The following is a 14344-nucleotide window of genomic DNA, read 5'->3' on the forward strand; positions in this document are numbered from 1 at the left end:
CATTTGAATACTGCAACCATCTTTCTGGAGCACCTCCTCTTGGAAATCAGTCAAAGGAAGATGAAGGCCGGCATCTAGGGTTTTCTGGTAGATACCGACTTTTCCGGGGGGGGGGGGGGGAGAGAGAAAGGATGGAAGAACCTAGTGAAGGAAACTCCACACCGTCAAGAGAAGTGAGGCCATAAGTGGTTTCGAGGAATGAATACTCAGAGGCAGAGGGCACGATGCCTGGGGGACTCGCCATGAAAAGAAAGGAGAGAAAATGGAGTTGAGGAAGAAGAACAGAAAGAAAGAGGAAACGTAGACAAGAAGACACGATAAGGGCCCTTATAAGGAAACGGAAAGGGCGGGATATTCAAAATGTCTGACACGCTGACGTAACCGCTAGCCATCATGAGCAGTCACGTCGCCATCAAAATTGAAACGGCGAACGAACAGGGAAGCAACACGTGTAAAGTAATCAAGTCTAGAACGCCGTATCTAGCAGCACAACGCTACGGCTACTGGACTGGGGGACTTGATGACGTGCTTAAGCCGGCACAGAAGAGTCACGCTCGCCCAAGATACCTGGCGCCTCGGCCGAGCCAAGAGGAGCGGGCTCAGCGCCTCGCCAGCGCCCCTAAGAGCAGGGCGCCCCGGTAAAAGGCTCGCGCCCGCCATTACCGTCGGAGCCAATGGAAGAACTCTGACATAAAGAGGCGCACAACCCTCCAATCAACGCCTCTGACCTTGTCCCCTAAAAGCGATCTTGTCCCGTACGGACGAGCAGGGTCGCTAGGTATAAAAGGATGCGCTCTGGAGCCCTAAAGGTAAGCTATCTCCTCTAAGTGCAATAATCCTTAAACACCGAATACCCTATCTAACTTGACCGTCGGAGTGTTCTTCCGGGAGCCTCCTCCCGGAAAGCGGCTGGCGGCTATTCTTTCGTGTGACCTTGCAGATACATCCAAACGCCTAATAGGAATCCAAATTGAAGGCCAGGCGTAAGGTCGCATCAGGCCCAATTTTCCAAATTGGGCCCAATCCCATATGGGCCTTATCCTAAGCCCATACTTCCCTTAATTACAATTCAGAATACCTCAATTACCCCTTGGGAAAAACTTGCTCAAAGTCATAAATCAAAAGTCAAAGTCAACGGTCCAAGTTGACCCAACTCGTCGAGTTGCCCTTCAACTCGTCGAGATTCTTCATTAGACTGCAAAGATCGGGCAAAACCCCATGAACTTGCCGAGTTCACCAGAAATCCAACCTCTTAACTCATTAAGTCAACCTTTTTGAAACTAAAGGCTTTTCAACCCACATCCTAACTGAAATGGCCTAAAAAAGGGTAAAGTTTCCAAATTTACCCCTAAGAACCACCAAAATGGGTTCAAAACCCAAACCCTAAACTTAAAAGGGTAAGGACTTAATTATTAAGCACTTATTCCACAATGACACAACTCCAAGATGCAGATCTGACCATATGAGGCTAGATGGCCATGTAAACTTTCCAACTTTACACTTATTCAGGATTAGAAGAAGCTCAAAAGCTCAAATAAGACCAAAAGAAGGACTTAATGAATGCATGAATCCCTTAGGACCATGAAGTTGGCACATTTATGCCAAAAGAGCACATGAAGATCATAGATCTAGAAAGGATAAACACTTGGGACTTCTACTTCCTCAACAATCGCCCATCCATGGCTAAAAGCATACAAATAAACCCAAGAAGAGATCTAAGCCAATACTAATCAAGGTTAGAGCTTTATACCCGAAATAAGCTGGAAATGGAGCAGAGAATCAAGATCTATGAGCTCCTTCTTGAGCCACCACCTTGCACCAAACTTCCCCTCCTTGAATGAGCTTCAAACACATACCAAAACACACACAATGGACTCACAACACTCTTGGAGGCTCTAGGGTTTCGAAATTAGGGTTAGGGCTATGAAGGCTAGAAATGAGGCCAACACCTGGAACTTAAGGTGTTTAAATAGGGTGCAAAAACCCCAAAATTAGGGTTTCCTAAACAGCGTCCAACTCGTCGAGTTGGTTCTTCCAACTCGCCGAGTTGTCTCATTAATCTCGCGACCAAACAACTCCTACTCGCCGAGTTGAGACTCCTCAACTCGTCGAGTAGACCCATTAAGTCCTCACGATTCTTCATCTTCAACTCGCCGAGTTCAGCTTGAAATTAACATAATTCTACAATTAACCTTCTAGATTCCGGGTGTTACACTATTGGTATCCAATGTCAACGCCACATCATTTTCACATCACCCTTCCCTCACCCCACAAATCTGTCAGGATTGGTACAATACCTTAACATATTTTTTTTCCTTTTTTTAATTAAATAAAGTTAATAAAAGAAAACTATTTCATTAATTAAAAAATACATACTAAAAAAAGGCATAAAAAACATAATCGAAACATAGTAAAATAGAACGTCATGCCTAATCATCATCGGTCATATCATCATCATAATCCTCATTCGAATCATCTACAAACATGTCTGATTCGTCATCTGTATCGTTGAACAAATCACTGTAAAAATCGTCGACAACAAGATTTACTCAAGCATTGAATACATGTTTCACCATAGCAGCACAAAGTTTGTGGTGTCCAACTTGATCGTATACTTCCTTTCTGTTCGCCATGTATTCCGGTGTACCGATACCCACTCCTTCGAATGTTAATAAATTCTCATTTTCATTGTGTGGCAAATCACCTTCTTATCATCTTCTATAATCATATTATGCAATATGATACATGTATACATCAAGCTACTTATTCTTTTTCGCTTGAATGATCATGAATCGCTTGGCTCGCTCGATATCCTTCGTGGCTGATTCTTGGACTAAATTAAACCTTAATCGCTTTTTTCGGTTGGACATGAGAATGATTTCATAAATATAGCTAACTCGTTATATATCTCATCAGTAAGGTAATATCCATACTTTTGTGATGTCATATTTGCTTGAAACGACACATCATACGATTTCCCAAGGTAGATATCATTGAATATTGGCGATTGGTCTAGAACATTGATGTCGTTGTTGGAACTCGATGCACCAAAAAAATTCATGCCATATTCAAAGATCATAGGACATCATTGCTTCTAAATTTATTGTCGGATGCTTTTGATCAACTGACATAAATTGATCGTGCCACACATTAGGGCACATTGACCACCCCAATGCGTACAATCAATACTACTAAGCATTCCAGGGAACCCATACTTGTTTTTATGTGTCATGTGCAGTTGGTGGATGTCGCTATTTGTAGGCTTGCATAAATGACGACCATGACATATGATAATCACAACTTTAGCAAACTTGTATAGACATTCCCGTGTTGTTCTCTTTGACATCCTCAAATACTCATCCCATGAGACTGGTCCCATATTATAAGAAAACTTTTCTGACCTCTTGCATCAATCATCTGCTGAAAATATGGAAATCGATTTTTATATCATCAACAATGCGTAGAAATAATTTTTTCCTCGTCCAAAACTGATGTTTGAATTTTCCAGCATAGACTGCATCATCATTAAAGTACTTATTCACAAATTGGTTGTGTCTGGCTTCACGATTTCTCTATAAGGGATGATTTATAGTTTCTAAACGCGAACTTTCGGCTTCATTTTCTTGTAGATAGGTGACTGTTGTTTGCATAACATCCCCGATAAAAGCCGTTTGCCGCAACGCTAACATATCCGACAAAGCAGATGACGATGAAAATTTTTCGAATTATAAATATAACAGTATATAGAAATGTTTGATGTTTGTTTTGTGTTTTAAAACGTGAAGTGTAAGTGTGTATTTATAATAAAGAAAAAAACAAAAAAAAAATGAAAATTACCCCTTAAAAAACATTCAAAAAAATGTGTGGACAAAATTACAAAAATGGTCCCTGTGGTTGTCAAAATTATGTGGTTTCGGTCCAAAAAAGTTTGGTGGTGCATAAGTGGTCCATTTATGGATACCTTGTGTGGTTTTGGTCCCTATGATTGAGATTTTTGTGTAGTTTTGGTCCCCACCCAACCTAAAATGACTAATATGCCCCTTTAGTAATTATTTTTCAATTTCTTTTGTTATTTTTTTAAGACATTTTAATTAAAAAAATCAAAAAAGAAAATTCTAGCCACCCACCCTCCCACCCTCCCCCTCTCTATTTGCATATTTCTCCCAAAACGAAGATCCCACCCATCGCCGACACCATCAAAAACACCCATGGAGCTTTAGTCGTCGCCGTTACTTCATCATCCACCACCAACGATCAACATCACCACAAGAAAAATTGTAGCACATCTATTTCAATTCCTCTCCTCCATCTGGGATCAAATAGATCCAACAGCAGTGCCCATGGCTAGTGATTTTCTCCAAGAACACAAGAACACAAGGCACACATGATTTCAGATTCCATTTATGGGATGATTTTAGCTCCGATTTGATTCAGCGCCACTGTATACTTCTTTGAGTCCATTAACCCTAAACCCAGAAATGATATGAGCGCACATACATGAAAATCGATTTGTAGAAATAGATTGTTCTTGAAAGCCCATAAGCTTTTTCAGAGGGTTGTCGCGGTGGTGATGTTGTTTTTGGATAGAACAGGTGGTGGTGTTCTTACCTTTCATCTTCTCTGGCTCTGGCGGATCTGAAAACCCTAGTTCCAATAAAAGATTAAAGATGATGGTGCTCCAGATCTATAAAAGAACGATGTCGAGGGTGGGAGAAGTGGTGATGTATTCTTTCGTCGGTGACAAAGCAGAGGGGGAGAGGTGTATTTTTATAGATGTCCAACAACGGTGGGGAGAGGACGACTTTTTAGGTGGCGGAGAACGATGGCGAGGTTAAGCGAAGCGTTGGGGTGTCCGTTTGTCGGTGACGGTGTAGATAGGGGAGGGTCAACCGATTTTGTTTTGCCCAGATGTATATGATCTTACCCTTATTGGTGCAAATCGAAAACCTAAAAGATAATCCTCTCTGATCTAGGTTTTTTTTGTTCTCTGATATGGGTTTTTTTTTTTTTTTGTTGTTGTAACAGAGGAAGATGATGATCCTCTATAATCTGGGCTTTCTTTTTTCATTTGATTAAGGTTAAAAGTGAAGAAGAATATGTAAGAGAGAGAGAGAGAGAGAGAGAGAGAGAGAGAGAGAGAGAGAGAGAGAGAGAGAGAGAGAGAGAGAGAGAGAGAGAGAGAGAGAGAGAGAGAGAGAGAGAGAGAGAGAGCCATTTTTTAATTTTTAATTACTTAAAAATTACTAAAATGAATATAAAAAAATAAAAAACAAATATGAGGGGTATAATCGTCCTTTTAGGTGGATTGGGACGAAAACCAATAGAAATATCCAATTTTGGACAACTTATGCATCACCAAACCTTTTTGGACTGAAACCACATAATTTTGACAACCACTGGGACCATTTTTACAATTTTGTCAAATGTATGACAATAAGTTCCTGGGAGTGGTAGCATGTGCTAAAACATTGTCACGTCATAATTTTATGGACACGTAAGCTTAATATGATGATATGGAGTGGGGATGTGTTTAAAAGGTAAAACATTTTTTTTCTTAATTTTTATTTAACTATTTATATAAAATAAACTATAAAATGGTACAAGTTGTTAAGCTGAAATTACAAACACATGAAGCTGATATAGTCAGCTGGGAACACCAGTCTTACTCTTTCTTCTCGCCAAGCAACCAACGAGCCCATCTTAGCGTTGCTTGTCGCATGGTTAAGGTGTGGTAGCGAGCTTTGGGCGAGGGCTTAGCGAGGGAGGGTGGCAAGCCACTCCCTCCAGCCTTAATTCGCCTCCATCTCTGGACGCTGTCGTATCTACTGTACCACCACGATAACATGTTATCACCGTTAGGTGTCACTGACGTGCACTTCGACCGATGTAACCTACGACACGATACCTCATAAACTCATAATCGTCCTTCGTGTAATATGATAATTATGTGGTTCACAGGACGGTGATGACCGTCGTCATGGCCGGTAAACAAGTTTCTGAGTAACACGTGTTCTTTAATAAACACGCCGCAATTACTCGTGTGACTGTATTCAGACAATCATGCACACCAACAAGTCGTATTAAAATTTCTCAATGAAATCATTTGGAAATAAGGTTTCTATTAATACTCAATTTGCTCACTTATTTTACCCTTATTTTATTGTGTTACGTGGCTCGTGACTTTCTATATAATATGTCAGTGTTGCTACAAAACAATTAGGTATGTATTATACAAATAATGTTTGTTTTAATATTTGTTTGTGGGTAATATGTTAGATTAGTTACGATATTTTATTTTGTAATAGTACGCTTCATTGACCATTATACTATGAGTTTAACAAACATTGTGTGTTTAATAACAAAATAATTATTGAATTGACGAAAACTTAAGAGAAAAACACAAAAATGACCTCTTTTAGAGGTAGTGTCTAAAAAATGATCATTTTTTATTATATATAGAAGTAACTATCAGTTTTGCAATAAATCTCATTGATATTGTGAAATATTTCTCCACCAAACATTAAAGCGGTACATGTTTCAAAATTTAAAGTTTCCGAATTACAAATAAGAAATACTCAAATATGCAATTAAAAGTTAAATGAAACTAAAACTGACTAACTATAAAATCAAAACGACATGATTTTTTTTGTCCATATTCGTTACTCTATACGCCTAACTTGTACACGCAATACGAATGAGAAGAAAAGTAGAAAACCATACATCGTGATTAATTATCCATATTCGTATTCAATAATATCAGATTACAAGGATAACTAGAGGTGTGTTTTTATTAGGTGAAAGATAATTTCAATTCATTTAAATGAAAACTATTATTTTGGTCATATTTATATTCATCACATATAAAATTAAAAATAAAATAAGTCGAACGGTGTAGTGGTTCCCTAAATACATTCAAGTGTGTATAACCTTCTAAGTTATTTTTATTAAAAAAAATATTCCAATCATAATAGTTTTTGTAATCATACATTTACTATTTTGCCCTACCCAACTCCCCATTGGACCATCCATTTTACCAACAATGGTTATTAATTATTATTAAAAGCGTTGGTCACAAGTTTCATGAACCTACGACAATGCCTACAAAATACGCTCATAATAATAGAAACTTGCTTGCGCCGAAATATGTGATAATTGATCAATCTTTAAAAAAAAGTAAATAACATGTATACAATAGCATTATATCCTTTTATTAAACTTAAAAATGATAATTTATTAAAACTAATTTCACAAAAATACCAGAATTATCTAATTTTTTTTCCCTTTATACAACAAAATGAGTATAATTTCATAATGGAGGGGATTGTGATTGTGAAATAGCAAAAATAGTCCCTAACTATTTAGGCTTCTCTGAATTTAGAACATTTTTATTATTCTCAATCTTGAAATCTTTTTCAAACTCAGACCACTCAATGGGAAATTTGGGTATTTTCAGAGTATATTTGGAATTTGAAAGATATTCGCAGTGACTTGAAAATATGTAGGTCATGCTACTTAAGTTACATACTTATCTATACAAATATTTTATAATTTCTTTTCGGAACGGCAGAAATATATCAACAAACTGCTCTAATAAAGAAATAGATGCAAAAATGAGGAGTTTAAGCTCATCACATTCTTCATCATCAAAATTATTTTATTAATTTAGATTAAGACATACGGTAGTCTAATGACTCCCTATATGGATATAGATTTGTGTCATCAACAAAGGGAAAAACATCTCAAATCTCAATAACCAGTTCATGATTCATCAACCTGACATATAATCTCATTATCACCTTTTCATTTTATGGAAGAAAAAACTCACAACCACCTATTTCACATGGTTTATACATAATATTAAGAGTCACCACATAAGTAACATACTCAACTTATATGTTTTCTGGTGTTTGATGCACAACATTTAGAGTAACCATAGTAAAAAAGAAATTACCTACTCGATGATATTAGCAGGACCTTATGTGAAATAGATTTATGACGGAAAAAAAAAAGTTCTACTGTTTTATAAAAATGTATTTGGTATCGATTAATTGTAAAATAAGTAGTAATTTTAGTGATGTGTGTAAAAAATGGTTATTTCAAGTAGACATCCCACACAAATGTTCGTTTTTATGATGTCCCTTTAATAGATGCCCATAACTTAAATTTGGTATTGAGTCAATGGTTGTATTTTGGTAAATAAAAAATATATATGTATATTACGTGATAACATCATCTAAAACACATGTCTGTATACTATTTATTTAATGCGGAGATTACGGTAAGTTTTGTAACTTCAAACTAAATATACAAAATTTATGGCACAACTTACAAGTAATTACAAGACAATGACATTAACTACTGACCCTTTCAAAGCCAATATATATTACTAGCAAACCCATATTGAAAATGTCCTAATAAACCTAGAATTCCATGGTGTTTGTTTTTTTAGTCGATAATTTTTAATCAAAAAAGTCTTTGGTTATAAAAACTTAAATCAGGTAATAATATGATCCATATATATAAGATATAATAACAAGAAATGAAGAACACGTAACGATATATTTAACTATGTTAAAAAAAATACAAAATGTTTATTACCAAGTTGATCCTTTGGGGTTGTAAAGATAGAGTAAAGATGGGTTATGAATGTGATGTTAGAGTGTAAAGGAAAAAAGATAAAAGGGTCCCACATTATTGCATTTTGAAGAACATATTCCCTTACCTACACATGACAACATCTAATCTTTTCTTCCTCCACACACACCAGACTCTTCACTTGTTCTATCTCACAGAAAGACACATACAAACATAAACATACATCTACAGAGAGAGAAGCAGAAGCCTTGAATTTTGAGGAAGATATTGTCACTCTCTAATCAATTTTGAGTTTCTATGTGGTAAGTTTCACTCACACACACACACACACACAATTGTATATGTACGTATGTATGTATATATATTTCTTACATTTCTCCATATTTTTATTGAATTTTACAAGATTTTAGTAATTTCTGAATTATCACTACATGCTGTATTGCGGTAGTAATTTTAACATAGTTTTTTTTATTCTTTTTGTTTATTTTAGAAGAAGAATTGAATTTTTCATGAGTTCTTGAATTCAGAGGAAGATATATGTCACTCTATAATCCCAATAATCTTCTGTATTATGTTTGAAAATTCTTAAAGCTCAATATTTATTTTTTCATTCTGTAAATACAATATTCCCGATGTTCTTTTCTGAACTGTGTTTGGAATTGTTTACTCTTTTAATTCGAAAGCATTTAATTCAGTTTTTGCAGATATTTTCAGTAAACATAAACCCCAATATCTCTATTATTTTTACAAATAAAATGTATATATATGTGGTGTTTAATTTTGCAGATGATAATATAAAAAATCATAGAGCAATGGACGGGAATGGGAATGGGAATGGAAATGGGAAATCCTTGGAAAGAATGGTGTCATTGAAGGCTCTGCAAATGGGGAATTCATTGTCATGCCAAATATGTGTGATTGGATTTCTGTGTGGAGTATGCCTCACTTCTCTCTTTCTTGCTGCCCTCACTTCCTTCGACTTTGCATCTGCCCCCAATTCCACTTCCACCTCCTATTTTCTCAGTAAGTTTTTTTCTGTTTCTGTTTTGCATCCTAACAAATTATCATTATTCTTGAATATAATTAAATTAAAAAAAATTTCCATAATTCTAATTTTAGGAGTTTTAAATCCTACATTTCGGATACTACTCAATTGACCTTACCAGAAAAAAAAGGCGTTCCTCCTTTTTGGATCTTTTGTTTGTGTTGTCGCCCTTTTTAACTAGTAAACACTCAAATGGGCTATTTTTGGATCACGTATTAATCTTTTTTCTTTTAATCTCATTCTACGTATTACGTAATGTACTCGTGTTTTGTATAGTTTAAAATACGACCAGTATTAGTTTTATGTTAGAAAAATGGTGGTTTTTGTTAGGGATGGAATTTGGATAATTGGATTATGACATTGGTGGGTTATAATAAATAATTTAAAGATCAACATAAATTTCACAAGTCAAAAATGTACAAATGAGTAGAGTCCATAAGGGTGTGATTGAAGCAAAAGTAAAGTAGGTATTACCTTGAAGATTAATTATTTTTTATTCCAGAAGTTTTAAAAGGTATTCAAGTTTCAATTTTTTTACTCATTTTCATATAACACATCAATTATTGAAAACGATACTTCAACCCTGATATATTGAATCGAGTTTGCGTGAACCCTGTGATCTCTTTTATATGGCTGGCTTTAATAAGCTTTTTGTGATTCCTCTGTGTAAGCATGTCTTCTTGAGAAAGACACCCACCAATATGTTGCTATCTTTTTTCTTGGTTTAAATCCAAAATTCAAGTGAATTGTACGACTTCTGGGACATGGTGTACAAGTCTCTATAGCAACAGTGCTCTGGAATAATAAATTTCAACTCTGGAAAACTACCCGCCCTTGTTCCATCATTGAGACAAGGGATAGCGACTAGAATGGCGTATTGTGGTTTAGCCATTATTGGCAAAATTTAAAATTTTACAAAATGAACCCTTATATTTTTAAGGTGTTTGCAGTTTGACCGCATTGATATATATATATATATATATATATATATATATATATATATATATATATATATATATATATATATATATAGAGTTAAGATCAAATAAGAATGAAATTTTTGGTAGAAAGGTAAGAAGTTTTTTTTCTAAATATTTTTTTCGCGAACAAACAAAATGAATCATTAGATGATTCATTTGTAAGATTATTCACAAGAAAAAATTCTCAAAAAAACATCTCGATGATTCATTTATACAATGATTTTGTTGTTATTCATTAAAATTGTCACAAAAGTGATTTTTTTCTTAATTTACTTAAAAATGAATCATAAAGATGTTTTTTTTGGGAATTTTTTCTTGTGAATCATCTTACAAATGAATCATCTAGTGATTCATCTATTTTGTTCGTCAAAAAAATATATAGAAAAAACTTCTTACATTCCTACCAAAAATTTCCTTCTTACCGGATATATATATATATATATATATATATATATATATATATATATATATATATATATTGCTGCAACTTAAATCCTATAGGTTGACTTTCTTTTTCATGTTTTGCAACCGTTGTAAATGTTTTTTTTTTTTTTTTTTTGTGAACGGAGTAATGATGTATGTCTCAATGAAATATATTGTACACGTAAGGTCTGTTTTTTGTTAGACTAAATAATCATTTTACCTTATATTCCAAAATAAAAAGCCAATTTTAATGTGAGAGGAGTATGCTTTTTGGCTTAATTCATTAAGTTATTCTAAACAAATTAGGTAAAAAAAAATACAACTATATAAAGCTCCTGATTAAGTACACCCATAAGCTCATTAAGTTAAAAAAAAAAAAAAATTCCCTAATTGACATCCCAAAAAATATAATTTACAAAAGGAACCCTCTCTTTTAAAAGTGTTTGCAGTTGGACCTCAACTTTGGCATATATTCTAATTTGAAATTGTAGTTAATATTAACATTGTTGTATAAACTTGTATTATTTTGTAGATGCATTTACGGGTCGAGAAAGTGATTTTAAACCACAAGCCGTAGAAAAAATGTTGATATCACAAAACATTATTGCGGTCCGAGTCAACGACCCAGTCAACTCAATCTACTCGGCTTGGAGTGCAATATTGAACAAGTCAAACACTGGTGAGGATCTCTTCTCACAAAATACAGCAACCGATGGATCTAAGGTGCATAGACCTCCTCATTTGGAGAATTGTAAGTCCAGTAGTGAAGTGAATCGACTTCTCGATAAGCATACTGAAAATGGGGAATTACCACCATGGATAATGTGGAAAGGTTTCTTGAGTAACTATCCTTTATCAACAAAAGATGAGCAACAAGGGTACAATGGTCATCAAATCAACTCCAAAGGTGCTTACCCTCCATGGGTACGTGTTTGTTATAACAATTTTGTAATATCGGCTGTTAGGTGGGACCCTAATATGGGTCCCACTTAACAGTTTGCATGTTTTACTTATATAAACTATTTATTGACGGTTTATTGCAGATCAAAGGATCAGACGAGGACAATTATCCACTAACAAGGGAAGTGCAACGCGATATATGGGTGCACCAACATCCAGTGAATTGTAGCGATCCAAATGTGAGGTTTCTTGTTTCTGATTGGGAGAGAATACCAGGATTTGGTATGGGAGCCCAGTTTGCTGGGATGTGTGGGCTTCTTGCAATCGCCATTAATGAGAAAAGGGTCCTTGTCACAAACTACTATAACCGAGCCGATCATGATGGTTGTAAAGGTAGACAAACTTACTACACGTGTTTTTATGTTGCACAACAACTTGTTATGTCATGTCTTGTCTTGTTTAACAAATATATGTTGTATCATGTCTTGTCTTGGGGTAGTAATTTCTCATTTGGGTATGATATATACAATCTTATTATGTTGTTAATTAGGTGCATCAAGGTCGAGTTGGTCATGCTACTTTTTCCCGGAGACATCACAAGAGTGTAGGGATCGAGCTTTTGAACTCATGAACGTGAAAGAAGCATGGGAGAAGGGAATTATTACTGTAAAAGAAAACTACACAACAAAGCAGATATGGACCGCTCCAATCCCACGGTAATTTTATGTTTTTTTACTAGTTCCAAAAGGTAATAATTAATTAATTAATTAATTAATTACCATCATAGATAAGAACAAGTTTGAATTGATTAATTAGTGAAAGCTTATATATTAGTATATTACAGAGTATGGGGTAGTCCTTGGAGTTACATGCAGCCAACAACAGAAATAAACGGGAAACTAATCGGCTACCATCGGAAAATGGACTGGAGATGGTGGCGAGCACAGGTAATTAATTATGAAATATTTTGTCGCCATATAATAATTAATAAAGATGAATCTCAGATATTTGTACTTGATTATTCAGGCTTTGCGTTACCTTATGAGGTTCCAAACGGAGTACACATGTGGTTTACTAAATGTAGCACGTCACTCTGCATTCGGATGGGAAGCTGCGGAGTTGGTTCATTCAGCACACGTTTCAGAATCCATCCAGGTTGGTTTAACTTGTGTGTGAAATTACCATTTTACCCTTTTTTTTTTTATCATGGAAACAAAAGGGTGCGTACCTTGATGGATGGCAGGATGGGATGAAAGGTTCTAGATCTGGAATTGAAGAATACGTATGGTCAAACCACGAGCCATGGACACCGAGGCCATTGTTGAGCGTGCACGTGAGGATGGGGGACAAAGCGTGTGAAATGAAGGTGGTTCAGTTTGAAGAATACATGCGTCTTGCTAACCGGATCAGACATCGGTTTCCTGATTTGAACCGGATTTGGCTTTCAAGTGAGATGAAGGAAGTGATTGATAAGACAAAAATGTATGGAAATTGGAAGTTTTACTACTCGAATAATGTGAGACGTCAAGTGGGAAACATGACAATGGCAGTATATGAAGCAAGCCTGGGTCGAGAAACCAGCACAAATTATCCACTTGTTAACTTTTTAATGGCTACTGAAGCTGATTACTTCATTGGAGCTTTGGGTTCCACATGGTGTTTTCTCATAGATGGAATGAGAAACACGGGTGGAAAGGTAATGGCTGGGTATTTGAGCGTTAACAAGGATCGGTTTTGGTGATATTCGATAGTTTAGGGTTAGAATTTGTACAAGTTGTATCTTTTGGTCTCCACTTGTGACTTGTGTATAAATTAAATAAGAATGTCTAAAGGGTAGAGAGCACGAATTAACAAACATTCTGTTAATATGCCCCTCAAAGATTAAACGTTGATATTAAAATAAATTAACATTTTCAGAAGCGTTTACAAAAGCAAATCGCATGAAAATAACAACATATTGTACTTTTTTTCACCAAAATAGACAATGTACTTTATTTTTTAACCATAACAAATATATGCATTTAAATGTTTTTACTCATAATCGCAACATACTTAGTTTTTACTGATAATAGCAATAACTAAATTAATAATGGCAACGTACTTATATATTTCTTTACAACTAATAGCAATTTAATTACAATTATTTACACATAATAGCAACACACTTTACTATTTTCACCGGTATAGACAATATATTATATATTATACCCTAATAGCAATGTACTAAGATGTTTTTACTCATAACTCATAAGAGAAATGTACTTAAATATAGGGCCAGGTCCTTTTAGCTCCAACAATTGCACCAAAAGGAAGGCAGCAAATTCAGCTTCACTATAAGAAAAAGGGGAAAGAATGCATTTTGACTCCGGTTCTTCTTTCACCTTACCTTACCTTGTTCATG

At 35.2% G+C, this 14344-nt stretch overlaps 1 protein-coding gene across 1 annotated transcript; it reads left to right on the forward strand.

Annotated features, from left to right (window-relative positions):
* The first annotated feature begins 8727 nt into the window (after positions 1-8727).
* LOC145160991 (uncharacterized) lies at positions 8728-13798 on the forward strand. The gene is made up of 8 exons (XM_079080391.1): positions 8728-8897; positions 9382-9618; positions 11576-11967; positions 12087-12336; positions 12494-12659; positions 12788-12890; positions 12970-13098; positions 13187-13798. Exons 2-8 carry the CDS (start codon positions 9408-9410, stop codon positions 13682-13684), a joined length of 1749 nt encoding a protein of 582 aa, XP_078936517.1. The 5' UTR covers positions 8728-8897; positions 9382-9407; the 3' UTR covers positions 13685-13798.
* The last annotated feature ends 546 nt before the right edge of the window (positions 13799-14344 follow it).

The sequence above is a fragment of the Lactuca virosa genome, chromosome 2, assembly GCF_052849685.1.
Source record: "Lactuca virosa cultivar CGN04683 chromosome 2, Lactuca_virosa_CGN04683_v6, whole genome shotgun sequence".
NCBI lineage: Eukaryota > Viridiplantae > Streptophyta > Magnoliopsida > Asterales > Asteraceae > Lactuca > Lactuca virosa.

What these genes read in the sequence shown, in the direction of transcription:
- LOC145160991 (XM_079080391.1), top strand. Translation starts at nt 9,408, where the DNA reads ATGGACGGGAATGGGAATGGGAATGGAAATGGGAAATCCTTGGAAAGA. An exon ending in AAGGTGCTTACCCTCCATGG is followed by an intron (nt 11,968 to 12,086) that starts GTACGTGTTTGT and finishes GGTTTATTGCAG; the next exon opens with ATCAAAGGATCAGACGAGGA. An exon ending in GGAGATGGTGGCGAGCACAG is followed by an intron (nt 12,891 to 12,969) that starts GTAATTAATTAT and finishes TTGATTATTCAG; the next exon opens with GCTTTGCGTTACCTTATGAG.